At 42.9% G+C, this 26,498-nt stretch overlaps 2 protein-coding genes across 4 annotated transcripts; one reads left to right on the top strand and one right to left on the bottom strand.

Moving 5' to 3' along the window:
- Positions 1–306: 306 nt before the first annotated feature.
- sae1 (SUMO1 activating enzyme subunit 1) lies at positions 307–14,512 on the bottom strand. Of its 3 annotated transcripts, none has more exons than XM_069161023.1 (10): positions 13,868–14,512; positions 11,645–11,756; positions 10,747–10,858; positions 10,459–10,632; positions 6,641–6,786; positions 6,166–6,265; positions 5,545–5,650; positions 2,304–2,448; positions 1,876–1,945; positions 307–752 (listed from the first exon to the last, which is right to left on the bottom strand). In XM_069161023.1, the coding sequence occupies exons 2-10, from the start codon at positions 11,734–11,736 to the stop codon at positions 660–662; spliced, it is 1,038 nt and encodes a 345-aa protein (XP_069017124.1). In that variant the 5' UTR covers positions 11,737–11,756; positions 13,868–14,512; the 3' UTR covers positions 307–659. The 3 variants fall into 3 exon arrangements, with proteins under 3 accessions (XP_069017124.1, XP_069017123.1, XP_069017122.1); XM_069161022.1 differs by lacking the exon at positions 13,868–14,512 and adding an exon at positions 13,019–13,102; XM_069161021.1 differs by lacking the exon at positions 13,868–14,512 and having other exon boundaries at positions 308–752; positions 11,645–12,965.
- zc3h4 (zinc finger CCCH-type containing 4) lies at positions 13,162–26,390 on the top strand. Its single transcript, XM_069161020.1, is given in 15 exon segments — positions 13,162–13,422; positions 16,822–17,134; positions 17,226–17,336; positions 17,442–17,643; positions 18,057–18,190; positions 18,192–18,254; positions 18,593–18,689; positions 18,828–18,964; positions 19,064–19,177; positions 19,457–19,568; positions 19,766–19,875; positions 20,002–20,465; positions 20,917–21,209; positions 21,324–21,572; positions 22,107–26,390. Coding segments are annotated over 15 exon segments (4,206 nt in total). The 5' UTR covers positions 13,162–13,342; the 3' UTR covers positions 23,834–26,390.
- The last annotated feature ends 108 nt before the right edge of the window (positions 26,391–26,498 follow it).

Genomic DNA, 26,498 nt, shown 5'->3' with positions numbered 1-26,498 from the left:
ACGCCGCTTCCTATTACTCTGCTGCAACTTGTCACAGACGCACGTTTGGCTTGATAAGTCACATGTCAGTGAGACGTTATTACCAAATACAGTCATACAATCTGCAAAGACAATTCAGTCTTTCTTCACATCCACCACACTGATATTCCCTTTCAGAAGAGTTTCATTTTAACACTGCATAATGCATATTCTTGATATCTAAAAAAAAAAAAAAAAAAAAATCTAATTCTGGGGAAACATTACAACTAAAGTCCTGGAACTTAAAAGTTTCCCCAGCAGCTCAATAATGAAGACAATTATTATAACTACAATTAGACCACGACTGGACCGTTATAAAAAATCTTACATAAAAGGGATAAACAAAAAAATCCATAAACAAGAGGCCGGATCTTCTTACTAAACAATGTTTTATTAGCAAATGTAGAAAAAGATCCCACAGTACTCGTCAGGTTTTGTAGGAAAATGAATCAAATGACACAAAAAACTTCTTTTTTTTTTTTTTTTTTTTAGATGGAACAACAGCTGAATTTCATGACTTGTGAAATAAGTAATGATATAAATAATCTCGCAGATCAAATACGAGTTTGCTGAACTTGTGTGTGTGTGTGTGTGTGTGTGTGTGTAAAACCGTCCTGTGTACAGTGTGTCGGCCGACACGGTCAGTTTGGTCCGAAGTAGTCGACCACGCCGTTTCCTTTACGCCCATCGAAGAAGAAGAAGTTGCGGTGAGGAGCGTCTCGTTGGGAGAGAGCCTGAACGCAAAGACGAGGAAAAGATAAATAACACTTTACTAATAAAAATATTTAAAAAAAAACAACATTAAAAGGAAAACATTGCCACTCGGTGTTGACGGTAAATCAAATCAATTGAAGTAATAAAAGTGGCCAAAAACCAACGTTTCTCTGTTTTCCTGTCGTGCCTGCGTGCACCAGGATGCATTGTGGGATTCTCTGACGCCTGACCACTAAACAATGTTTCATTAGCAAAAGTAAAAAGAAATCCCACAGTACTGGTGTCAGGTTTCAGACCACCTACTTCCAAGGAGCCACAGAGAATTTATTGAGGAACGTATCGCTACGATTGACAACATTTACCATCAAAAACCGATTCAACATTTTCCTGACGGTCAGACTGTCAAGAATTTGTCTCTCATTCGGGGGTTTTCATAAACAACTCGGTCTATCAAACATAAGAGGACAAAGTTGACGTGTATTTTGAAGGACCGGTTTCGGTGGCAGGTTTCCATCTCGTTAAAGCCTTTCACACATTTGTCAGTTTTTCAGTTCATTATTCGGCGCGCAAGTGAAATAAGTCCGATTCGGCGAGACATCACTCAGTTGCAGCAGGTTTCATCATCATCATCATCATCATCATCATCATCAAGACAGCAGGTTGGCCTTGTGCCAGTATATTGCAGCCTGATTAAACTCCCAGTCGTCTCTCTCGACCCAGACACACTCGCTCTGACCTTAGACTCTCCTGTTTACCTCCGCCGGAGGTCACACGCTGCCTTTTCATCATCTTTTCTTTTTTAGGTTGATTTTTTTTATTTTTTTTATCGCGTGTTAAGATTTTGTTGCAGTAAATCGTGATCGGGTTTTTAATCTGCCAGATGAATCTTGATAAGTTCAATAACCTTACGATGACATACCGAGTCTGCAAATCCCATCAGATGAAACCGATGAACATCAAGCTGGACGCGTACAACTAATTTAACATATGTTTGATGAAAAAAAATACAAATCTGATAGAGGATTCACGTGTTCCTCGGGTTCTTGTTCAGTTGATGAATTCTTGGTGAAACCAATAAAGAGATGATTGATGAGTTTAGATTTACACGTCGGAAACGAGGCTTCCTCGTATTTCCACGCTCACCTTGACGACTTCCTGTCCCAGGACTCCTCCGACGACGGCGCACACCGGAGACATCTCGGAGAAGCAGTAGCTGAGGACAAACGTGGACGCATGAACAGCCAGATACAAAGTGGGATGTTAAGGAAGTGAGAAACTGATGAAGGGATGTGGAGCAGTGCTGTTGACTGCTGGCAGGTCACTTGATCTGGATCGGTCCTCGGTCCTGGAGGTCGGTGCATTATGTTCACATTCATTTTAAAACTGAAGTTTATTTTCGGAGCAGGTAATAGCAGCGCTGCATGCTGTTTTTAGGGGATTTACAGGTAAACAGATGTCTATTATATACTCGATGTGTTGATGTTAACCTTTAACTTGTGTTTCAGTCACTGTTTGCAACAGATTCTAAAGGAAAGCAGATTAAAAAGTTCATTTATTTCCTGTAAAATCACCTGATGAAGTCGTCGTTCAGGAGGTCATGGCTCAGCGCCAAGGCCTCGAGGACGTCATCCCGGATCTGTCTCAGGAGTTGACTGTCTCCCGGAAAGGACAGCGGGTCGGGGTCACGGCCTTTGTCTGTGCGAAACTTCAGCAGAACTGCAGAGACGGAGGGAGGACAGAAAAGAAAGAGAGACGGAGGGAGGACAGAAAACAGAGGGAAGGAAACGACAGTTGAGAGTCTGCAAACAAGTTGAAACCATTTAACTAAAGCAATATTTTCCATATATTCTATTGCACTATTGGCATTTATAATTTCATCACGCTCCCACCATGAATTATCACCTTATGGAAAGACAACATCTTGACTCCCTTAGAAGCAGGATAAGATCAGTATGTGGTTGCACCATCAGCCTTTCATCTGATTAAGTCTACGTTTTCCCCTCTTTAAATGAAGAGCAGACTCATGCATGCAAACACGCACACATCCACCTGCACAAGGAAATATTAGGGTATATATATATGTTTTTTTTTATTTTTATCTCCTTCCTGTGTCGGCTTCAGGACTGATATTGAGAAATAATAAAAAAAAAAAAATCTAAAGTGCGCAATTCATTTGGCCACGAGTGATATTTCAAACAGTAACCGACTTCTCCAACTGCTCCACACATCAACACTTCGCCCCCGTATTTCCTGTTCGTCCATTAACTTAAACCACAAGAGGAAGTCAAGTCCTCCCACGGCCATTTCCACCAGCGAGGCACGCCACACGCACACGCACACACACACACACGCACACGCACACGCACACACACACACACACACACACACACACACACACAAGTAGTGGCAATGAATCATCTTCACACCTCAGCTCTGCCCTTTATCAGCGAGACTTGGTTGGTAGAAAGTTGAAAACTGGAGGAAATCAAACAGAATTTCATAACAAAACATAATAATGTGAACATGGATGGAACAATGACAACATCTCTGAATCTACACACGTAGTCGTGATGCGTAATAGTTTTCACAGATTAGAGCTGAGTGGGAAATGTTCGCCGGCTCTTGATGCCACAACTTGCTCATTAACATCAAAGACAAAAGGACAAAAATTTGTTTCCAATTACACCGAGTCACAACGTTATTTATGTCAGACCTTGCAGAAGCATGTTTATTAGTAGACTTTATTTGATTCCTTTTTATACTGCTTTGTCAATATATATCGATTTATTTATCTTTTCTCCTGCTGTTTCAATGTGTCTTATTAGGCAACATCTAATTGGAAAAGGGTAATTAAAGAGATCATAAATGCAAATGATAATAATCACACACACACACACACACCCACAACCTGTGGTTCAGATCACCCGATTGTTCCTAGTGAGACAGGAAGCAGTTATAACAGAGGAAGAGCCACTTCCTCATCAGTCGCCCAAAACAACCACCGCTAGCTCCAATTATAGAAGCAGCGAAGGGATGAAAACACGGCCTCCTCTCTCAACCCTCACAAAATAAATGTAAAAAAAACAAAAACATCTAGGTGGTGTTTCCACTCAGAAATGAGCCTGACTGAAGATAGGGCGAGGTCACAGTGAGTAGGTGGGTTTCAGAACGGGGCGCTATTAGACCGAAGGCCTAGACGGCTGGCGAAATCCAAAATTAACCAGCCGAGATATTCTCAATACAAATGCACCTGCACATGATGACCATAAACAAATATACCAGACACCCGCTGTCACACGACTGCATCTAGCTGGTGTAGGCGAGTGTGACAATATGAGGCACTCAGTTTGTTTATTTTATGATATATTCTTTCGGTCAGTTATAGTAAAATCTGTCTAATCCAGCTCCCAACCTGCCCGAGAAAACGTCATCCGTTTTCAGGGTAGCGTTTGTGTTAAAAAAAAAAATCAAAAAAAAAAAAAATCAAAATCAAAAATCTGAGAAGAAACTAATTTTATCAGCCATTTTAGAGATTTTCCAATCAATTATTTAAAACAAAAAAACAAGCAGTAGTCATTTGACTGAAATTGTGCAAGACGCTGGCTGTGGATGAATGTAATGATCTAAAGCTGATGCAATTATCTGTTCTGCTACTAAAATGTGTTTTTGTGACAAACCTGCAGGAATATTAGCGAATTTTAGACATTAAATCTTGAAGTTTTTTTTTAATTAAGACATTGTTATTTGCATTAGTGTATTGAAAATACAACAAGGCTGATATTTTATTTTTACTTTTTGAGCTCACACATTTTTAAATGCAGAATGATGTTTGTGACTTACAGCACTGCAGAGCATCATTCATTTTGATTTTTGAACCCCCCCAACATAAAAAAAAAAAAATCTAAATTAAAGAGGAACGTGAGCAACGCGTCCTGCAAAAGTTAAATTAAATAATATTCCACTGCATTTACGCACAGCGAGGTTTTTGTACTTTACAAGTTTGTAGCCCGCAATCTGGTTATTTCCTGTTCTTTTACGCGTTGTAGATGTCGGGCTGTTGTCTCGCTCCACGCTCAGTGCACATGACTGGCCATGGGCAGCCTGTGATGGAAACTAGCGTGCAGACAGTGGGGATGGTGCAGGGCCAGGTGACAGGAGAGGCAATAACAACTCCTAAAGAAGGTCAGCGACACACAAATAACCAAAAACAGGAAGGTGCCATTTACTTCAAGGGTCAAAGTTTTTTTTTGGGCGTGACGGTTACCAAAAAAAAAAAAAAAAAAAAAAAAAAAAAAAAAAAAAAAAAAGTTATTCGCGTGCAACAAAATAAATTTTTCCAAAATCTTATTATAGCTTGTTTTTCTTGAAGTTGTTTATTTTCTGTTCAACATTTAACACTGTGATGACATTTGACAAAACCTAACGGGCTTTTCCACGCACGCAATATCTAATTAGCTTTAATGGAACTGAGATTTTTTTTTTTTTTTTTTTGCATGTTCATGGTACACGTTTCAGTCTTTCTGTGGGATCCTACACATTTTTCAGTTTCAATTTTCTATACTTTTTTAGACCTTTCGGCATTGTTTGGGATATTTTAGCATTTCTCTTTATGGAAATTCTGTTTGCGTCTGGCCTCCTCTGCAGAAATGTCAGATGACAACTCAGTTTCTCTGCATCTCATTTTAAAATCTTTACAATTGTAGAATTTTAAAATCTTTTAGACAATAGAATTTTTTTTTTATTTCCATGGTTACCGGTTATTTAAATTATGGATTAATCTGTACTGATTGTATTTTCACTTAATTCACTAACCGAGAAGCAGGAAGTAGTCCACCGGCGTTCGCTTCAGACCTGCTTTGGCCTTCTCACTTGTCCAGTCGACGTCCAGAGCCTCCTTCAGAGGGCAGAAACTGGTGGTCTGACGGGGTGGAGATTTCAAAACAAAACAAAACAAAACGTAATGTCAACAGGGAGTAAAATAATGGTGTCTTTATTCTTTCTTTCCTCATTTTCAGGACAAATGTGAAGCCACATCTGGCAATATTTTAATGAGGGCAAGTAGTTTATGTGGATTTATGACCCTCAATGACAAAAACAATGACAACCAAGAAAAATCTGATTAATGTTGACTAAAAGTATTTTAGAAAAGCAAATATTTATCAAGTAGGCAGGCGGCAACAACAGACGATTATTTTCATGTTGAGCTTCTGAGGAAGGAATTGAAAGAATCAGACCTCACATGCGTTTCTCAATTTTCTCAATATTTCAATAACATTTAGTCATTTCAGTTGACTATCTCTGGCCTTTATTTACATAAAAAAATTAATTAAAGTAATTTCATTTAAGACAAAATATCCTCATACATGACAGTTATTTCAATCTGGTTTGTGAGAATGATGAAATAGGAAGTACTTGGCTGTGAGAGTGACCTACCTTTTTCACCATGGTGGTCTCGTTGGGGTCGACTCTGGCTTTCTTTGCCTCCGGACCGTCGTTGGAGTCGCCGGTCGGTTTCACGACTTTAGGTTTCTCCCTGACAAGAGAGCGATATTAATTAATATTCTGTTATTGCTGAAGAACTCAGCACTTTGAACTACGCTGGAAATAAAAAGCTCACAAAAACGTTTTGAACTGTGTATGAAAAATCACATGCACAAACACGAGACAAGAAACAGTCTGTGATTTGGTTCAGTTACAATATTTTGATACGATTTACAAAACTTATTCGACCATTAAAACAACTATTAATGTGCTTTACTGAAACATTAAGTTATCAAAGTCCAAAAATATCATGTTTGTTTAAGTATCAACCAGCTTTAATGCAGCGACCTCGAGCAAGGCACTTCACAAACAGCAGCAACCGCCTGCAAAGACTGTAACTGTACGACTGTCACGTGGACAAACTTACTCAACGTAGTTGTGCTCCTCTCCGAGGTTGCAGAACATGTAACCGTAGTAACCATAGACGTCCCCGCAGAAGACCTTGATGTTGTGCTGCGAGCAGAGCTGGTCGACCCGCACCATCAGGTCTCTGGAGCAGCCTGTCAGACACACCTGAGGGAGGGAAAACAAAAGAAAACAAGAAGAGGCCAGATTAGGGAGGCTTGTCTGCTAGTCAAAGAGTTGCTGGTTCGAGTGCCAGTATTGATTGCTGAAGGGCTTTCGAAGCAACAGTTACTGAACCCTTTACAGTGTTGATATACCAACCTGCATCCATCCTCTTACAAATCCACTCACTACTACAATAAAACACTGCAAACATGTCAGATGAGACTGAAATACACCACAGCTTTGTGTTTTTTTTAAATCTGACTTTAAAGTAATAATCTCAAAGATTTGTATTTCCATAAATGCCACCAACAAAATGCTGATTGAGCCTGTGGCCCACTAATGATTGTCGTTGCAGTTAACAAACTGAGCTGAGTTTCAGTGGTGACATGTTGTGAACAGAATAATGGGAAGATCTTTGCGATTTTAACTTTCTATTAAACTCCAGCCTTTTCTCCGACTTTAAATGATTGTTTGACTAACTTTTTTTAAATAAGAATTTCAGGGATGTTGCTCAGCAGAAGTTTTGTGACGCTCTTTTAGACTCGGAGCAAAACAACTTCCACAGGTCGTAATAGATGTTCAGGGGAAATTATAAAGTCAGAAGTAAATTTTGCATTTTATCCATTTCCCACGATTAAATTAACCTTCCACTCTGTAGACATTTCTCCTCCTCTAGTACCCAAAATATATATATATTTTTTTGTGTGCTTTTATTCAGTCATTTTCATCTCCACTGGCATGACAATAAAACCGCTCGTATTAACAGAAAATGTCAAATCATTTTAGCTCGCTCAATATTTGGAACCACAAAGAAACTGAACAGCAGCTGATCGGCAGCCAAACGGACGGAGACACACCCGCTCCACCTTCCTGAGTGAATGACCAAACAAGGACACGAGTACACAATGTCCTTGTGGTGAAATCGGGGGGGCGGGGGGGAGGGCGGGGGGCTGATGTCGGACTGTAAACAACTATGGGCTGGGTCCACCTTATCCAACCGACTCAGTCCAGAACACCCGAAACACCCTCAGCTCGCTGATAAGACGGATGCTGCGTCCGCACCGCAGCAGACGGACCAACGTCCAGGTCCACAGTTCCCCGTTACTTCGTGAACAAATCGTCTGGTGTCAACTAGCAGTGACATTGCATATTGCAACCAACTGAACACCCCCCTCCCCCACCCAACCCTCCACCCCAGTCCAAGAGTGTAACACAGCGTAAGACACCTCTATGTAGATATTCGGGGCTCATTCGGAGGTCACCAGAACACAGTGATTCTTAGTTTCAGGTGATTATACACTAATGAAACATAATTATGAATATTATGTTCTATTGCTGCCAATAAAACTCAACTTTTAAAACTATTTCAATTCCAAAATGTCCCAATTTCATCTTTCACACAAAGAGCTACAACTTAAAAAAAAACAAAAACAAATAAACTTCAAACCACATCTGTGTGATAATAATCACAGATGTGTCAGAATCAGAATAACAAGGAAGTGTGTTTCTGCTTTTCTTAACAGAGAAACATCGGGAAAAAAAAAAGTGATGTCCTGTATTTCAAAGCAATTGAAATTTAACCACATCTTAATCTATTCACAGCACGTCTGTCTGTGTTGCCATGGAGACGTCACTGCCAATTAATTTTAGTCAAACACCAAAGCTGCCATACCAGCAGATTGGGTTTTTTTGGGGTTTTTTTACTGTTCAATTCTTAAAAACTTTTTCTTTTCTTGTTGTTGTTGTTTATGTTTTAACATTTGGCCGTCTCTCATTTAGTCATTCATTCATGTCATAGAGAAATATTAAAGAGCAAAAAAAATAATGTTTTCAGGTGCTTTGAAGGTGGATGTTATAATGTTATTGTTTTCTTGTTAAAAACAACATAAAAAAAAAACAATAAATAAAAGCTGTACTATAAACATAAGCAAGTCAACAGCAAGCATACAGATGGAGCGTGTGTTTTTCTATTACATTCATCCTTCAGTAATTAGGTCTCTCGGATGAAATGTGCGACCACACTCCAACTGCTCCACTTTAATCAGCCTCCATCTTCCTGCTGAGCCGCACACGGATACGTCCATGGAAGCAGATAAAAGCGATGCGCAGTCGACAGCACAGAAACACAGAGACCCCCTTCTGTTTTTATCTCCATTTTTTTTTTTTTTTTTTTTATATTCTCTGACCCTCTCGTCTCCCCTCAATCTGTCCAACTAAAATACGACTCTCATCCTGTCCTCACTTCTCCTCGTCCGACTGCTGTTGCGCTCTTCCTCCTCCCGTATCGCTCTCCCTCCTCCCTGACCCTCACTTAGCACCCCCAGAGGGAGGAAGACTACCGACAAGTCAGACACAACAGAAGGGAATGGAGGGGGGAAAAAAAAAAAAAAAAAAAAAAAAAAAATTCTCTGTTATTCTTCTGATGGTGTTCAAATACATTCTTGCTGTCGGCAGCGATAAAAATGACATCCAGCCTTGTGTGTACAGCTGCCGGCGGGAAACGAACAAACTCAACGATGACTGCCTTTCATCACAATATCTAAAGAGCACAATCGTTCTCTTATTTATCAAACGAAATCCAACGACTTGTTTAAATGTAAAAGGACATTTTGTATGTCATCGTGTTTTAGGTGACACAATAAGTGGAGGTGCTTGAGATTTATCTTCTCAGTATTGTGCCACTTACAGCACAACGGATTTGAAATTTCAGGTTTTGAGCAGTAAATTCTGGATAATCAGAGGGCTGGATGTCCAACAGTATTTACCCAGTGTGTGTGTGTGTGCGTGCGTGTGTGCGTGTGTGTGTGTGTGTGTGTGTGTGTGTGTGTGTGTGTGAGCTTAAAAAAAAATTGTATTTACATGTGAAGGCTGAAACGTCATCATTTCATTTCAATTATTATTCACTTTAAGAGCCAATGTCCTTAAATCCTGAGCAGCGCAGGCGTGTTCGTGTACAAATACTGATTATTTTTTGTTGTATAAATGAACTATTATAAATGTAACATGGTTAAAATATTAAGTTCAGCTGCCATGTTATTAGACAGAACTATTCATCAGCCAACCAGAAAAAGCCTCGCATGTACAAACTAGTACAAATCTCCAGACACTCTAAAACCCTAAAGGGCCAAATAAAGCAAACATAAACTTAAAACCTGCAGCTGCCATTATTCGAATAAAACACGAATTACATTAAACCGTTGTATAAAAGACATCAAAATAAAAAACGTGACTCGTGGCTGAAGAATGAAAGTCCAGCGGATTCCATTACTGAAACAACACTTTATAGAAATAAAGTTATTGCAAATGTTTTCGTCCCCTGGAAGATGAAAACAAGGAGAGCTTTCAATGCACAATATGGGCTACGGGCGACACCTAGTGGTCACCCCGAGTAACACACGACTGGGTGCTCATTATTTCAAGTATCCCCAGAGGAACAATTCATTTGGAAAGCACTCACAAAAGTTAGAAACACAAGTTAGTGTACATTAAAGTGAACCCTGGTGTGAAGAGCCACATCTGAAAACATATGTGCTGCAATTTTAAGTCAAATAATTAAATGTATTTCTCAAATGTCCGACTTATTCATTGACATTTTACTACATTTGAACACAGCTGTTTTTTTGTTTTTTTTTCCAGTTATCCAGTTTGACTTTTAAAATTCTCTCTTAAACTCACCGCGTCGAATTGCAGAAAGAAGTCATCCGCTTTGTCTTCAACCCTGTCCGGGTCGGCGTGCACCTCCACCATCGGGTTGAGGTTCTGCGCTCGCTCCAGAGAGGCCTGGGCCCGGTTCTTACCCTGAGCCGTCACCGGAACCAGGAACTGAGCTCGACATGACTCCTCCGACACCTGGTGGACCCACGAACGCAGAAAGGATGTGCAGTTTAAAATCCCCAAATTTATGCAGGCCACAAGTGCAGTTTAGGAGAACGAGAAGAACCTGCTTTGGACTGCGTAGCGTACCTGCTCGTGGTCCAGCAGAGTGAGTCCTTTCACACCGGCCAGAATTAAGTTCTTGGCCACTTCAGCACCGAGACCACCCAAACCTGCCAGGAGCACACGGGACCCCCGCAGCCTGTGATGCAGGGAGAAAAAAAAATAAAAATATGCAAAAACTGAATATCATGCTGCTGAGCAGCTGTTTGTCTGAGATGGTGATCCTGAGGTTGATCATAAGGACTTTTAAACTGGGATGTGGAGGAACAGCAACAGCATCCGGGGAAACCAGAATGAGCCTCGATTACAGGGAACAAACATGATCGAAGTTTGATATTAAAACAATCTCGGGACTGAAATTAAACAAGTTTTTTTTACATTTACAAGTGCCTGCGTGGACCGTTTACTTCATATAAAAATGTGACGTGTATGTCAAAGGAAGTTAGTCCTTTGTTCTCCGTTGTCATGGAAACCCAGTGATCTCACTCAATCAAATCCAGCTTGAAAATAAACACATGTAAACAAATTGCAGACTGTAATTGTTTACATACGGATAACACAAATATCCTGACGTGTACTATTACACACGTTGCCATGACAAATGATCATAAACACTACTTATAAAGCCTTTTTTTAAAAAAAAAAAAAGCTTTTAATGTTTTAAATCACGCATTTAATCACCGTTTTTAATTGTTTTTAAATGTCCTTTTCTTTCGCTTGATGTTTTAACGCTTTTAATGGTTTTACGTGAAACACTTTGAATTGCCTCGTTGTTGAAATGTGCTCTACGAATAAACTTATTTGCCTATTATAAATAAAATAAATAAATAGTGCCCAAGTCAAGCGCGTCGGTCGAAACCGGCGCAGGAAGAGTGTAACACGTAAAACCTTCCGCCGCGCCGGTTAGCCTCGCGAGCTAACTGACCTCTTCTGAGCATCCAGTCCCCACAACCGGATCTGGCGGTCGTACTGCGCCGCCTCTTCCTCGCTGATGACCGGGTCCTCCTTCTCGATCATATCGTCTCTTTGAGTTCACTCTAAAATGGGGGGGAATCGCGTTTTTAAATTTTTTTTTTTTTTTTTAAAGAAGCCCTTTGTTGTTGCTGCAGATGTAGCCGTTTCAATATGCCGCCGCGACAGTCCCCCTCTGAATGGGCGCCGGATGATGACGTCAGGAGAGCGAAACAAAAGACGTGTGGTTTTTCAAATATATTTTTGAAATTAAATAACTTCTGCAGGTTGTTTTTTTTTGGAGGGTGCTTTCCCTTTTTTTATTTATTTTTTTTATTTCTCGTTTTAATTGAAGTATTTTGTTCACGATTTTATTTAGTCACTTTCGTTATCGTGTATATTTGCTTTGTTTTGATGCTCGTTTTAATCTTAAAAGTAGCTTCTCGTTCATGCTGGCGTGTAAATGATGCATCAACAATAAAATGTTTAACCCTGAAGTTGTAAACCCACTAGTTTAGGTCCACCGGTTTAAATTTGACCCTTATCGCGGCGCTTACTGCCCTAAACTGAACAAAGGGTAAATTGGTCCCTGAGTATTGTCTTGTAATATTGATAGTTTTACAACCATTTTGAAAAAGACTGGTTAGATTTGATTACATCAGACTTTATTAATCCCAGAGTGGGAAAATGTTGTCATGCATGCTTCAGCATGTGTTTAAAAAAAAACAAGTTAGGTTTGCAACTATTTTACATTAGTCCTGTACAAGCATATCTAAATAAAATAACTTTTGCATTTTGTGAGACAGGTTGCCTCCTTATATTCTGAATTAATTGTAGTTACAATATTTAGTGTGGGTTCTAGTGAGACCAAGCAAAAGCAATCAATCTAGGGAACCTTAAAGCCCCGGGTTTATTATGAGTAAATTAGTTTGTTGTAATTGTAGTAACTGTTATATGAATACAAGTTTAACTGGATAAAGCATGAACAGTAATCACCAATAACAGAGGCAGAATATTTTATTGAAGATTTCATGTGTTGTGTAGAAATGTGTGTTTAATAAACTTCCACACAAGGTGTCTGTATATTTTGCATTTCAGTTTTGCCACCTAAAGCAGGTAATGTTTGCCAGTACAGCCTGACTGGTTAATCTGGTTGAATTTACTACGCCCCATTACCAAGAGACCATAATCCTAATCACATTTTATGTTTGAGATAACAGGTACGTTTTCACGTTAAAAAAAAAAAAAAATCCTTATTAGGCTGTAATTATTTAAATACTATAATCATAAATTGGTCCGCTGGTGCGTCTGCGAGTCAAGCTCAGGGGGTTATTTTATCCCGGATTACCGTTCGGTTATTTCCGTGAGTTGCGTGCCTCGTCCGTCATGACGTCATTCTCGGAGAGACACGCCCCTTTTTCTGTTCGGTGAAGACGTTCGGCCATTTTAAGCGCATCAGTCGTCATTTCACTTCGCAACTGTAGGACGGAGAACGTCAGGACTCAATTTCATCATATTTCTCTTACAACTGTAATGGAGAATTGCCTACTATGAACTGAATCTCTTCCTCAAAATCAAAAAAAAACAAGTAGATTCTAGTGAAGTGACGCATAAGCCAGTAGTTTCCAGCGTCGAGTTGTAATTTTTTTGCACCTCAATGTAGCTAGAGGAAATGGCTGTGGAAAGCATGACTGTCCATCCAAACTCCCCAACTACCAACCACGAACACAACAGTCTCCTGACTGACGAAAGGTCGAGTAATTCTACAATCATATTTAAATGAAATTATTTATTTGTCCCGGTGCTTTTACACAAAAAGCCCGGGGGTTTCTTTTTCTTTCTTTTTTTCTGTCAGAGGGATTAAACTCGCCTTTTCTGGAAAACAAGCACAGAGGTAAAGAGCGCCATGTTGACACGACAACCGCCAACTGGGAGGCCAAAACATAGCAGCTCGGAGATATTAACGTTATTCCCTGTATTTTTATTTTTATTTTATTTTTCTTAACGTTTAACACAATCAGCGATCAATCGACTCCAAAGTCAACTTGTCTGAAGGAGAAAGAAAAAAAAAAAAAAAAAAAAAAGAAAGAAAGAAGGGAGAGAGACGAAGCCGAACCAGCTCATCAATTATAACCTTCACTCGCCGGCTTTTGCCAGTTCGGCGATTAGGGGAACAAAAACATCGGTTTTTACTTGCCCATTGTGGAGAACCGCGTACTAATCAACCCTCGTTCAATTAACGGTGTGCGTAGGTGACGATGTTTGTGGAGTCGCGGGTGTAAAACGGCCCGGCGGTTCTTCTGGGGGACGACGGGCCTGCTCTCGGGCTAAGTTAGCCGCGTTAGCTCGTTAGCTCCGAGCTAACGCGGCTAACGCGTTTGTTGATGGCGATTTGCGGTTCGCCGGAGTTCTCCGCTCGCCGCGCCGGTTAACTAACGCGGCGTGAGGCGCGTTGTCAGACCGGCGTGGCGGTTGTACGGGTGAGGAAATGATCGCTAAATCCGTAGAAATGGCGTGAGGCGGTGTGAAGCGACAACTAGCTACGCACTTCTAAAATGGTACCGTGTGTGTGTGTGTGTGTTTTTTTTTTTTCCGGTCGTAAATAACCTTCGTTTGAAACCGTATCTTCAGCTTCCAAACACCGGTAGAAAATTAAGGATTTCTCCCCCTTCCCGGTCCCCCAAGGCCCTAAATGTGAGGTATCGATTAAGTATTGATTTATGAGTTTTATAAGTTATTGACCAATCAGCTGTTGTAATGGCGTAGCTTCATAAAACGAGTAAGCTTCGCTGGTCGTGAATATTTGTCTTAACATGTCACTTTCCCCCTCCAGTCCTCACTGACTCGTCCTCCATCATCCACAAAAAGTCCCCCCTCCACCCCTCTCTCTCTCCCGCCCCCCAACTTCCCCCCCAAAAATGTGTAAAACGTCTGCAAAGCATCCCAGAAGTGTTTTAAAGTCAAACACAAAGTTCCCTTTCACCTTCCCCAGTTGGCAAAATCTGCAAAGACCCAGTTGGCCCAAATTCAAAGTTCCCCTTTCCCTCCCTCCTCCTCCCCCCCAAAAAAAACTAAACAACCACTAGTGTCCACCAAAGGTTAGGGAAAACCTTTTATTTATTTTTTTTATTTTTTATTTTTTTTTCAATGGTTTTGATTGCAAAATGTGAAGAAAACCAGTCACAGTAAGTATTCCCCATTTTAATCGTGGCCCTCTGCTTTCAGAACAAAGTTATGGACGGATCCACTGAGCTAATGTACCATAATGCATGGTAAATCCTTGATTCAGCCGTCCTCGGTAGACGGGAGTAATAATAATAATAATAACAATCGTGTGCTCTGTTGAACTGTCAGAATTTCTCAGCTATCCTGATTGCAGGCGTGTGTTTAGAGATTTTACCGTTTGGTACTAATGGATATAAATGGAAAGTTCTTTGGCTGAGAAATAGCTGCCCAGACTTTACTGAGCTTTATTGTCATTGCTTGTTGTTTTTTTAAGGGGTCTAAGCAATAACTCTTAAGTAAATAACAGTTTTTCATCTCCACAGGTTTGTTTAGTGTCACGTTGGTGGACTTTGAACTATATTAACTCTTGACCTGACCTGTTCAAATTTCTTGGCTGAGTATAGGATGGATGGATTTTGTATTTTTGGAGTTTTTCCTCCAAGCTGGCACGATGTTTTGCAGCAGGTGGTGTGCGTCTCGTGTTTCGCCAGGCCAGAGAGGCCCATAGTGAGTCCCAGCCGCCCCCCTATTCACCACAACCTGCTTTCATAACAGCCAAATCCCTGCAGAGAGCCCTCCAATGGGACATGAGAGATTTCCTTGTGACAGGTCTGTGTGCCTGACTCTGAAAGGTTTGGATTAAAAAAAAAAAAAAAAAAAAAAGCCAGCATGTGGCACATGCCAGTAGTGAAATAGAGGAGTCATATAGATGTGGAGTTTTTTTTATTTTATTTTTTTTGGGGGGGGGGGGGGGGGTGTTTAAAGCTCATAGCTGGTGCAGGACAAAGAACCTGTTTGAGTTCAGTAAAGCGTTTGAGACGGAAAGTTAGGTAGGTGGAATCTAACCTTCCAAAACGCTGCATTTTGGTGTAATTATTCGTATTTTTGGAGCTATTTTGCAAAGAATTGTAGAGCAGATGACGGTGAAAGTAACCAAGATCTATTTTCAGGGAGAACAGAAAAAAAGTTGAGAACATCAAATGAGACCAAACATAAAGACCGATTTAGCTGTTTGTTCTGGATTGTGCTTTATAACAAAGAGATACGTGGATTTAGTCTCCAGGCTGTGTTTTATTACCCGTTGGAACGACTGCTGATCAAAGATGATCGTCTCTCGGCTTCGAGTCAACTCCTGTTTTCCAGATGACTCACTTCTTGAATCGGGTTTCCTGATAGTTCGAGTCTCGGTAGCGGCTGCAAACTAGAAACTCAGTACGGCGTTCCAACAGTTTAATTCACCTGCATCAGTTTTTAAAATAGTAATACAGAATTATATATATATATATATATGTATATATATTTATGCTCGTGTAGACCTGACATGAAGGTTTGTGCAGGCCTTCACCCGGGCTACAGGTTGAGGGGTGAATTATCAATCAAAAAACAGTTTATGGAGTCAAACTAACATTTATCTCTCCGACAGTTTGTCCGACGGATCTTAAAAATACAACTTTTAATGCGGTTTGGTTTCAGAAATCTGCACGGCAGATAGCAGTGGGTGGAACATGATAACAATCTGAAAGGATCTCCCGTCGGCCCCAGGCAACACATTTTGCTCATGATATTTATTTTTGATTTTCTTTTGGTTATTATTTTAATTACCAGCTGTTGTATCACGTTTTTTTTTTTAATGTTTCTAACCTGAATGGTGTTTCAGCTCAAATTACTCCTCATATTTATAAATTTAGAAAACGCCTGATCTTAAATTGTTGTCAACATGTCCAAGCCTCTGTACTTGTTTTCCATTTATTCATTTATCTTTCGATGCTCACATATATAAATATGTATTTTTGGAGCTATAAAGTCATTCTTATTTCTTCCCATTAGTTTGTATCATTCTGTTATATATTTCTTATTTTGAAGCTTCTGACCGTTTCAGAGTGAAGGAGAAGATGAGATATGTAACCTCCCTCTTTTCATATACAGGCCAGAAGATGGAGAGCTGGAGGAGGGCGAGTTGGAAGACGACGGGGGAGACATTGTGGAGGTGGAAGTGGGTGGGGGGGTGTCTGCAGCAGTGGGAGGAGGTGGAGAAGGTGGTGATGAAGCAGGTGGAGGAGGAGGAGGCGAAGCGGGAGGCGAAGGGCCAGCGGAGAGGCCCCGGCGGAGCGGGGAGCGACATCCCAGCAGCAATTCGGACGAGGAGAGAGCCCACCGGCGCAAGAGGAAGAGGAAGAAAGAGCGGGAGCGGGAAAGGGAGAAGAGGAGGTCCAAGAAAAAACGCAAATCAAAACATAAAGTAAGTGAGAAGATCCGCCCTTCTGTCTTCGTCTTCAAAATACGAACCCGTGTCTTTCTCTTTGTCTGACGTTTGGTCTTCTCTCTCTCAGCGTCACGCGTCCTCTGATGACGAACACTCGGACTTCAGCGAGGACTCCGACTACAGTCCCAGTGAGAAGAGGGTGAAGTACAGAGAGTACAGCCCCCAGTACCCTCCTGCTGTAAGTCTGAAGACCAAACCTTCCCCAAAACTACATTAAATCTCGACCAGATGTTTTGTTGACGGCGAAGTGTTTCATTAATCCTTCGTTCATCAATAATTCTAGCCTCACGGTTACGGCGGCCCGAAGAAGGGCGGCTACATGAAGATGGACAAACAGAGCTACGGAGGCTACGACGACTACGAAGAGGAAACCTACGAGGGAGAGGAAGAAGAGGAGTTGGTGGACGAAGATTACGACGACTTCGCCAAGGAGCTCAACCAGTATCGCAAGGCCAAGGAGGGAGGAGGCGGCGGCCGCGGACGAGGTGGGTCAACGGCAGTTTGGCTAAAACTGCTGGAATTGAAAAATAGACTTGTTGTGCGTACCGACGCATACAGCAGAAACCGTTCTGCTGTATGTTAAATATTTGATCCGGTTTTCACTGAAAACGGGAAACATCTAATGACAGAATTATATTTAAGACTTGATGTTGTGAAAAAGGTTTTCTTCTAAAAAACAAGGTTTGTATTATATAAAAAAGAAGGAAAGTAAGCAGCTGGGTTCCAGATTCCTCAGTGTGTTCTTGCTGTTTTACTTGCACTGCAGTTTTATTTGCAAAGTTGTGGACAGACGATAGAGTTTATTTGCCAAAAGTTCTCTTATCGATCCAGATTCCACCGATAAGCTACTGAAACTTACTCTTGTTTCATTTCTTCCTTTGTCTCTGTGTCTCTTTAGGGGGCAAAGGTCGTATGAAGGGCCTGAGAGGCCGAGGAGGAATGAGGGGAGGGAGGAGGGGACGAGGAGGAGGCAGAGGAAGAGGAGGGCGAGGTGGAGGCGGCGGCGGAGGAGGAGGCGGCGGGGGGCGGCGGCGGAGGAGGAGGGAAGATGGGAGGAGACAACGATGATGGAGACGGATACGGAGACGAAATGGAGGTGAGGTTTAGAACTTCAAATAAACACCTTTATCTATTTGCTTTGGTCAAAGTCTAGGAAGAGATTTTTTTTTCTCTTTTATTAGCTTTATTTTGTGTATTTGCTTAATTGTTTAAATATATTTAACATGGAAGAATTCCAGAAAACAAACACCGCTTGAGGTACTTTTGTTTGTTAGAAATCGGTCTGCTCTGGGTTAGACAAACACGTTGTACCTCATTTCCCAGAATAAACCAAATTAAGGGTACAAATGTTACTTTAGACTAATTACTGATCTTTAAAGCCTGCAGTATATTTTGTTTCCGAAATTGTGTCTTAATAAGTGACTGTCCCTACAGTACGGAGAGGACGAGTATGACCACATGGGGGATGACGACTACGACGAATACTCAAAGGAACTCAATCAGTACAAGAAGACCAAAGACAGAGGCAGAGGTTTGAGTGTGTTCATTTTTCTTATTATTCTTTCTTGAAGTAATCTCCCATAAAGTTCACGAACGAGCACAAGCTGTCGACTTGTCTGTCCCCTCACACTGTCTGTCCCCTCACACTGTCTGTCCATTTGTGCACCAGGAGGTAAAGGAGGCCGCGGGCGAGGCCGAGGGAAAGGAGGGCGAGGGATGATCAGAGGAGGAAAGGGTCGAAACAGAGGGAGAGGAAGAGGTGACATGGGGAACGATGACGACAACAACGGAGACATGGACAACGGGGTAAGACTCTTTTTTTTGTTTTTCACGTCAACCTGAAACTATTTGGACGATCCAACGTCATTTCTTGCTAATTTGTATTGTTGTTTGTGTGTGATTCAGGACGGTACTGGAGGTGACGGACCAGGACTCGGGAGGAGGAATCAGAATGAAAAGCACCAGGATAAGAAAGGAAAGGCCATCTGCAAGTATTACATCGAGGGGAGATGCACCTGGGTAAGACTCTATTTTTACTTCAAATGTGTTTGTTGGCTCAATCACAGTTTGTGTTAAATAGTGTCGGAAGTTTTTTGTTTGTTGATTATTTCTTCATAAAATTATTTTGTCAATGCTCTTTCATACATACATTGTGGAGCTGGATTTTGAAGTTTGTCTGCATCCCAGTTTATTCTGAAACAGCTACAAGGCCTCAAAACACAAAAGAATAATTTTCAAATGTTGTTTAATTCAGCCACCCTGATTTATGATTTGATTATTGCCTGTTTTAACCACCAGGGGGACCACTGCAACTTCAGCCACGATATAGAGCTGCCAAAGAAGAAGGAGCTGTGCAAGTTCTACATCACTGGATTCTGTGCCCGAGCCGACCACTGCCCTTACATGCATGATATCCTTTCCTGCTGACCACATGGAGGGGTATAAGGGATAGGGACCACTTTCTCCAGTCAAATTCAACTCTGAAAAGAGATGATTGAAAGTAAAGCTGTGAAAGCGAAGTTACATTACTGAAATTTTACATAAGTGAAAATGTGACAGGTTTGCATTATTCTTTTTGTGACGGTTCCTCCTTGACTGTGTTGCCACGTGAATTCCCTTGTAAGCTGTTCCACACCACAGGGAACTGTGTCAACGGTGACGAGTGCATGTTCTCCCATGACGCCCTCAATGACGACACTCAGGAGCTGCTCAACAAGGTGGGATCCTTAAACCCAGCAGCTGATTGGCTCCTCGGTTCTGTCAAAATATATTTAAATGTCCCGCGTTTCCATAGATACCGGATTCACTCAGCGGTGTATTTTTCCTGTGACCTTGTTTTATAGATGCTGGCAGAGGATGCCGAGGCTGGAGCTGAGGATGAGAAGGAGGTGGAGGAGCTGAAGAAGCAGGGGATCAACCCTCTTCCTAAACCCCCTCCCGGAGTCGGCCTCCTCCCCACCCCTCCACGGCCTCATCCTGTAGACACCAACACGGGGCCTGGGGATTTTGGTGGGCCTCCGGTGGGTGACTTTGGGGGTCTTCCTGGACCTAATCAGGGGCCAATTTCTGGAAAAGGTCCCCCAGTACCAATGCCTGTTCCTGGGCCTAATCCCTGTATTGGTCCACCGATCCTCGGTCCTGATGGAAATCCCTTCCAAGGCGGGCCCCCAAATCCCGGTGGCCCTCCTCCCCACATGGGTCCCCCACCTCCCGGTGGCGGCTGCTGCGGCATGGGGAAGAAAATCCCCTCGTTGTTTGCGATTAAAGTTCAGCCGACAGGACAGCTGGCTCAGAAACTGGCTGTCAGGTAAGAGCTCAGAAAACAAACATTAAGAATAAAAACGTTTCTTGGATCATTTAGGTGTTGATCTCAACTAGAGTGAGAGCTAGTGACATTAGGCCACGGTGGGTCTATCTTTGATATATTGAATCCGTCCACCCGGCAGCTGGATTCTGCATCGACTCAAAGAAACACATTTTTGGCTTTGAGGCCGACAGGCAGTGACTTTTTATCAGTCAACAAATTCATTTTCAGTGCAGGATTCATCTTAAAATATCCAACAACTTTACATTATGTCATAGATAATCTAACTAATCGCATACAGTTTTGATCACAGACCCTTATTTAGTTTGTCCTATCGACACAAAACCTGTTTGATATGCAGAAGCAGCAGAGAGAGGAAGCTTTAATCCAACCTCGTACCCGTTTTCATCCTCTCGCTGTGAATAATAAACACGCGTATCCTGCTCTCTTTCAGAACCCAGACTCCCAGCGGCAACCAGGGTCAGGCCGCTCCACCTGGACCCCAGGGGCCCCCGGGTGGCCCCCCTCCCCGCTTCCCTCCCCCTCCAGGCATGATGCCCCCTGACATGCAGAACATGCCCCCCCCCAACATGGGCCCCGGTGGACAACCAATGATGGGAGGATTTGCGTCCGGAGACGCGCCTCCGCACGGGGGTGCGATGCCTCCAGGTCCTCCTCCGGGGGGAGGAAACTTCTTCAATAACTTCTACAACCAGCAGGAGGGCATGGAGGGAGTGGTTCAAGAAGGTAGGAGGGAATTTCAGATCAAGATCATTCATTAGAACAACTGACTTAATACTGCATGTTACTTTTATGTTATCTTTTTTTTAACCGATGAGTACACTTACTGTTTCCTCTCAGGTGACGACTACCAGGGCTTTTCTGGCATGGACGAGAGAGGAGGAGCGGGGAAATTTGGTAATCAGCCGGGTGGCCAAGAAAACTCTGCTAACGGAGCCTCCGCCAGTCAGGGAGGGATTTCTGTGCCGGACTTTCTGCCTCCAGCGCAGCGCGTCTTGTTCATGAGGATCCAACAGAAGCAGCAGGAGGAAGAGGAAAGAGCTCGCAGGATAGCCGAAGGAGGATCAGAGAAGAGTAAAGACACCGAAGGTACACAAAAAACATCCGCACCTCTCTGTCTATCATTTTTTTGTCAATTGTCTAAAAAAAAAAAAAAATACTTTTAAGATTTGATAATCGGCTTTGGTTAATTGAACAGTAACACCAATGTTTTTTGTTTTTTTAATCCCTGCTGACATTAAGGAACAGTAATGATGACCACAGTTTATCAGGAAATAAGTCTCTGCTCTTTAATTTAAAGCAACCATTTGCAATCATGTTTCCAGGACTCGGGCACTGTACAATTTGACAAAACCCTATATCTTTATTCTCCTTATGATACGCTGCCTTTCTGACCCCCAGCTCCTTTTCCCCACTCTGCCATCTTCACACACCAGCACTGGTTTGCATCTCTAAAGGGTGAAATCTACACGTGGATGTAGATAAATGGCCGTAGTTCTTGGCAGTCGACTTCAAATTAATTTACAATTTAACTCTTAAATAAAAATCCATTTATATCCCAAGTCTGAAATCTTTAAAGATTCTTTCAAAGTTAATCAAATGTAAAATGCCTTGTTTCTCTAGGTGACTCAGGGAACTGGTATTCCAGTGAGGATGAGGATGGCGGCAGCAGTGTGACCTCCATCTTGAAGACGCTTCGCCAACAGACCCAGACTCCTCAAAAATCCGACGGCCTCCCGAGTGACCCGCGTCTCCAGAAGGCCTCTCCCGCCAACCCTCCGGCTCGCCCGGCAGACCCCCGTTTGGCTCGGGACCCGCGCCTGGCACGTGCCACTGATTCGGCCCAAATCTCTGACCCCACCCACTCCATGCCAGTTCCATCTTCCTCTGGACCACCCGCAGACCCGAGGCTAGCCAGGCTCGCTGCTGCTGCCTCGGCGGGCTCCACCTCCCACTCGCCTCCTGCTCCTAAGACAGAACCTCCTCTGGTCTACAAGCCCCCGCCTCTTACAACTCCAGCAGCAGAGGAAGAGGAAACGGAGCGGGTTCTCAGGGACAAGCCCGTACCGATTCCTCTGGACCCGCTCATGGGTATGGCTCTGAGAGACCCACGCTCCCAGCTGCAGCAGTTCAGCCACATCAAGAAGGATATTGTTCTTCATATGCCAGCCTTTTCCAAAACCATCACCTGGTCGCCCGAAGATCTCCTTCCGCTCCCTCTCCCCAAGCAGGACCTCCTTCCACTTCCACCAGGCATCCCTCCTGTGTCCTCCCTCGACCCACGTCTGTCCCGCGCTCAGCAGCAGCTCCACACGTCACTCCCTCACTCACAGCCTCCTCCCGTACAGCCTCCTCCCTCCTCTGACCCCCCTGCTCCCTCCTCCTCCTCTTCCTCCTCCTCCTCCTCTTCCACGTCCTCCACCTCGTCCCTCCCAGACTTTGAGCTGCTGTCTCGGATCCTGAAGACGGTTAACTCCGGCCCATCCCAGACCCCCTCCCCTCCTCACTTAACCACCCCTTCTGCCCCTCTGTCCCTGGGTCAAACTCCCTCCATGCCTCCTGCAACTGCAGAAAAGCCCGTAGACCCTCGCATGACCCGTAAAACCCCGTTAGACCCCCGCCTCCAGCCGCAGAAGTCAGCACTGAAGCAGTCATCTGAACCTGTGACTCCTCCTCTTCCCGCTACATCTCCTGCCACAACATCCTCCCCCTCCCCACCGGCCATCGCCCCCTACGACCCGAGGCTGCTCTCTGCGGGTGGAGCAGGGCGCGGTGTGGGGGCTGGGGCGCCAGGGGGCGCCAGTGTGCTGAGCAGCATCAGCCTCTATGACCCTCGGACTAACAAACCAGGCAGCCCTGGCACCAGCAGCGGCTCGAACAACTCCCCCAACTCAGCCAGCACAGAGCCCAAACCCAGCGACCCCACGACAAGTAAACCCAAGTCCAAGGAGCCCCTGTTTGTTCGGAAGTCTGCATTGGACCAACCAGAGCCGGAGAAAACTGGAGAGCAAGGGACCGATCGATACAACAGCTATAACAGGCCGCGGCCCAAGCCCGCTCCCTCACCTAACTCCACGGCCCAGGGGGGGCCTGCTGCTGCTGGGGCGGCCGCATCTGGAGGTCAGGGCGCTCCTGGAGTTTCAGCAGACCAGGGACCCGCAGGTGTCCACAACCTACCAGTGTCCACTCTATTTGGCGTCGTGAAGCAGGCCGCCAAGCCCGGCGGGACGAGCAGCCCGTTCGGAGGAAACAGCCCGGCGCAGTCCGACCCGGCGGCCGCAGATCAGGACGGCTCCCTGAAGGACGTTTTCAAAGGCTTCGACCCCACAGCCTCACCTTTCTGTCAGTGACACTGATCCCGCGACCGGGAGGCCGTCGTGTGTTTGGCTCGTTTGAACATTTGGACACTGAACAGATCAGTGAAGAGGAGAGAGAAAAGTGCACTGTGGTAACTTGCTGAATACTAGTTAACACAAACATTTGTATACAAATTGTTGTCTCGCATTTTCATGTACACACACACACAGACGCACACACTTTACCACACTGTTGCAAAATCAGATTCTATAAAAGACTTGGGTAGTGGGAATGGTTCAAAGTTAAATCTCTATTTTAAACAGACTTATTGATGTATAAATAGATGTATTCTCTTCATCTCAGCGCTTCGTGAATTCAGTTTTACAGAGTACAAGAAAACACAATTTATACGAAATGAACATTTTAGCTTCATATCCTGCTTTAATTTCATTTCCTCTGCTCTTGTTTTGGAGATCTTCTCATCTTTGAACTCTCTGATGTGGTCGTATATGTTTTTGGGGAGTATTTTTGTTTTGTTTTTATCTCAAATTTTCCCAACACAATGTTGCTCATTCGTGGGGTTTCTGTGATGAAATCAGCAGCACTGAGGCGGTCAGAAACAAAATGCTGCCTTTGACTTCACTGTCCTGTATTTCCTCGGCAAACCGTTAAGCTTTCTCAAACAGAAGCTTGTTGTTGTTTTCTTTATCACCATGTCATTTTTTTTTCTGCAGAGGCAGCTGCAAAAATCAAAACATGAATCTATTCTGCTTGATTTGTTTTTTTTTTAGTATTTATTTTTCTACGTCAGCTCGTGCTCTCTGAGGCTTGTATTCATATTTTAATGTCTGTTGCTCCTCCGGCTGTTCGTACACACACATCCATTGCAAGTAACAACAACAACAAAAAAAGGTGACTTTGCACAGTGACCTGTGACCTTTAAGTACTGCCTCTAAAACCACTACTCCACTGTTTTTCCATTTCTCCATTTACACACCTTTTAGTAGGAGAAAAGACCTTCAAGTGAACATTTAGTTTTATCGTTTTGTGAAGATGCATCCAGCTCATAAATGTTCAAACTTTTGCAGCTTTAAGTTCGAAAGAATGGAAACTGATTTAGCCACTCAGACTGATGACAGACGCATCACATCCCTCTCCAGTGGTACATATTATGAAGCTGTCCAAAAATTCAACCTGTTATCCCACAGCCGTGGTTGGTTAACACATCCTCTTCGTTTGTTTTCTTGATCAGAAGAGGATTCGATTCACTGGTTTAAAAGTCACCTTCTAGATCTCCTGTTTTTGTTTTTAGGTTTTTTTTGTTAACTGTTCTGTTAAAAATAAAGAGAAATCCTTCAAGACTACAGATTGCAGGTTTCTGAGAGCAGTTGGAGGGACGGGCTAATTTGCCACCTTGCAGCATCAATTTACAAGCTTTTGGCTCAAGTGGTTGGTGACGATCATAACTTACGCCTGGACCTAAAATTCAATTATCGTGTGAGTGTTTTCATGCTCCCCCTGCTGTCAGTCAGGTCCTAACGGGCTCACAGTAGGAGGAGTGGGCACTTAATGGTGGAAATGTCCACTTTGTGTGGATTCTGTCTCATCTCCAGAAGCTCCCCTCCAAGTTTCAAAACCACATACCATAAATCAGAAGTGAGTGGCGCGTCTGAATCAGGTTGAGGAAAAGCAGTTGTTCCCGTTTTGTGTGTGAAAGGCAGCGATTTCTTTGCCAGCCTTGTGTGAGAATCTGTAAATGTGGGTTCAAAGCGGCGGAGTTTGTAGAAAAGTTCTGACTTTCCAGAAGGTTAAAGATTGTGCAGCAGCTCTCAGGATTGTTGTCGGCCGTCTTGTGTATAAATGTTGATCATTTTAATTTATTTTTTTATACTTGGGTAAATATACTTCCTCACTTGTCATTTTGAGCTGCATCATTTTTGTATGTGAAGAATATGTGATGCAGGAAGTCTGTCACAGTGTGAGGAGCGGAGAGATGCTCATTTCTTCATTTTGTTTCTGTATGATAGATTCAGACTAACAAAGAGTTCACTATTGGTTCCTTCCTGCCAGGCCATTAAAGCCCGTCGGGAGGCTGAGTGCCGGCTCTGGCAAGCGTGAAAGTTATAGTTGATTTGTTCTTTCTTTAATGGCTTTGTTGTTTTGTACATTTGTTGTTTTTTTGGGTTGTTTTTTTTCCTCGCTTTGTAAATTTGACCAGTTATCCTTCCCATCTTCGGATGAGTGGCGTTTTCTAACTGTACGCTGTAGGTGAGGTTGTATTATTTAAATAAAGTTGATACATAATCAACCATTTAAAATTCGGTTTTCTTTGTTTTTATAGCCTCATTTGATCCAGTTGACCTGTTTCTTTGTGCGCTGAAGTCATTCTGTTGCCTAAATCAAAAATGAATCAAATCTTTTCTCCGTCGTTATTCTCAGGCAAAACATTGTTATGAGGATCTGAGAAGAGCAAAGTTGTCTCCATCTTTTATCCAAGTTTTTTTTTCTTTCTGAAATGAGTATCACCTCATGTTACCACCCAAAAGCGTTGTTACTAAAGCTTCCATGTCTGTCATCATTATAGGATCAAATAAAAATAACTTTGTTTGATTTTGTTCCCTTGTCATCTGACATGCGGTTTGAATGTGTGTGTGTTGTGTTTCCACCCTGTGTGTTCTGATTACACACCTTACAGAGACGCACTAATGCCTATTTTAA

This window comes from Embiotoca jacksoni, unplaced genomic scaffold (genome assembly GCF_022577435.1).
Source record: "Embiotoca jacksoni isolate LCO1_2020_lvr unplaced genomic scaffold, fEmbJac1.0.p SCAF_28, whole genome shotgun sequence".
In the NCBI taxonomy this organism is placed as follows: domain Eukaryota; kingdom Metazoa; phylum Chordata; class Actinopteri; family Embiotocidae; genus Embiotoca; species Embiotoca jacksoni.
Note: the sequence above shows the minus strand (reverse complement) of the source record. Positions and strands in the feature narration are given on the sequence as shown.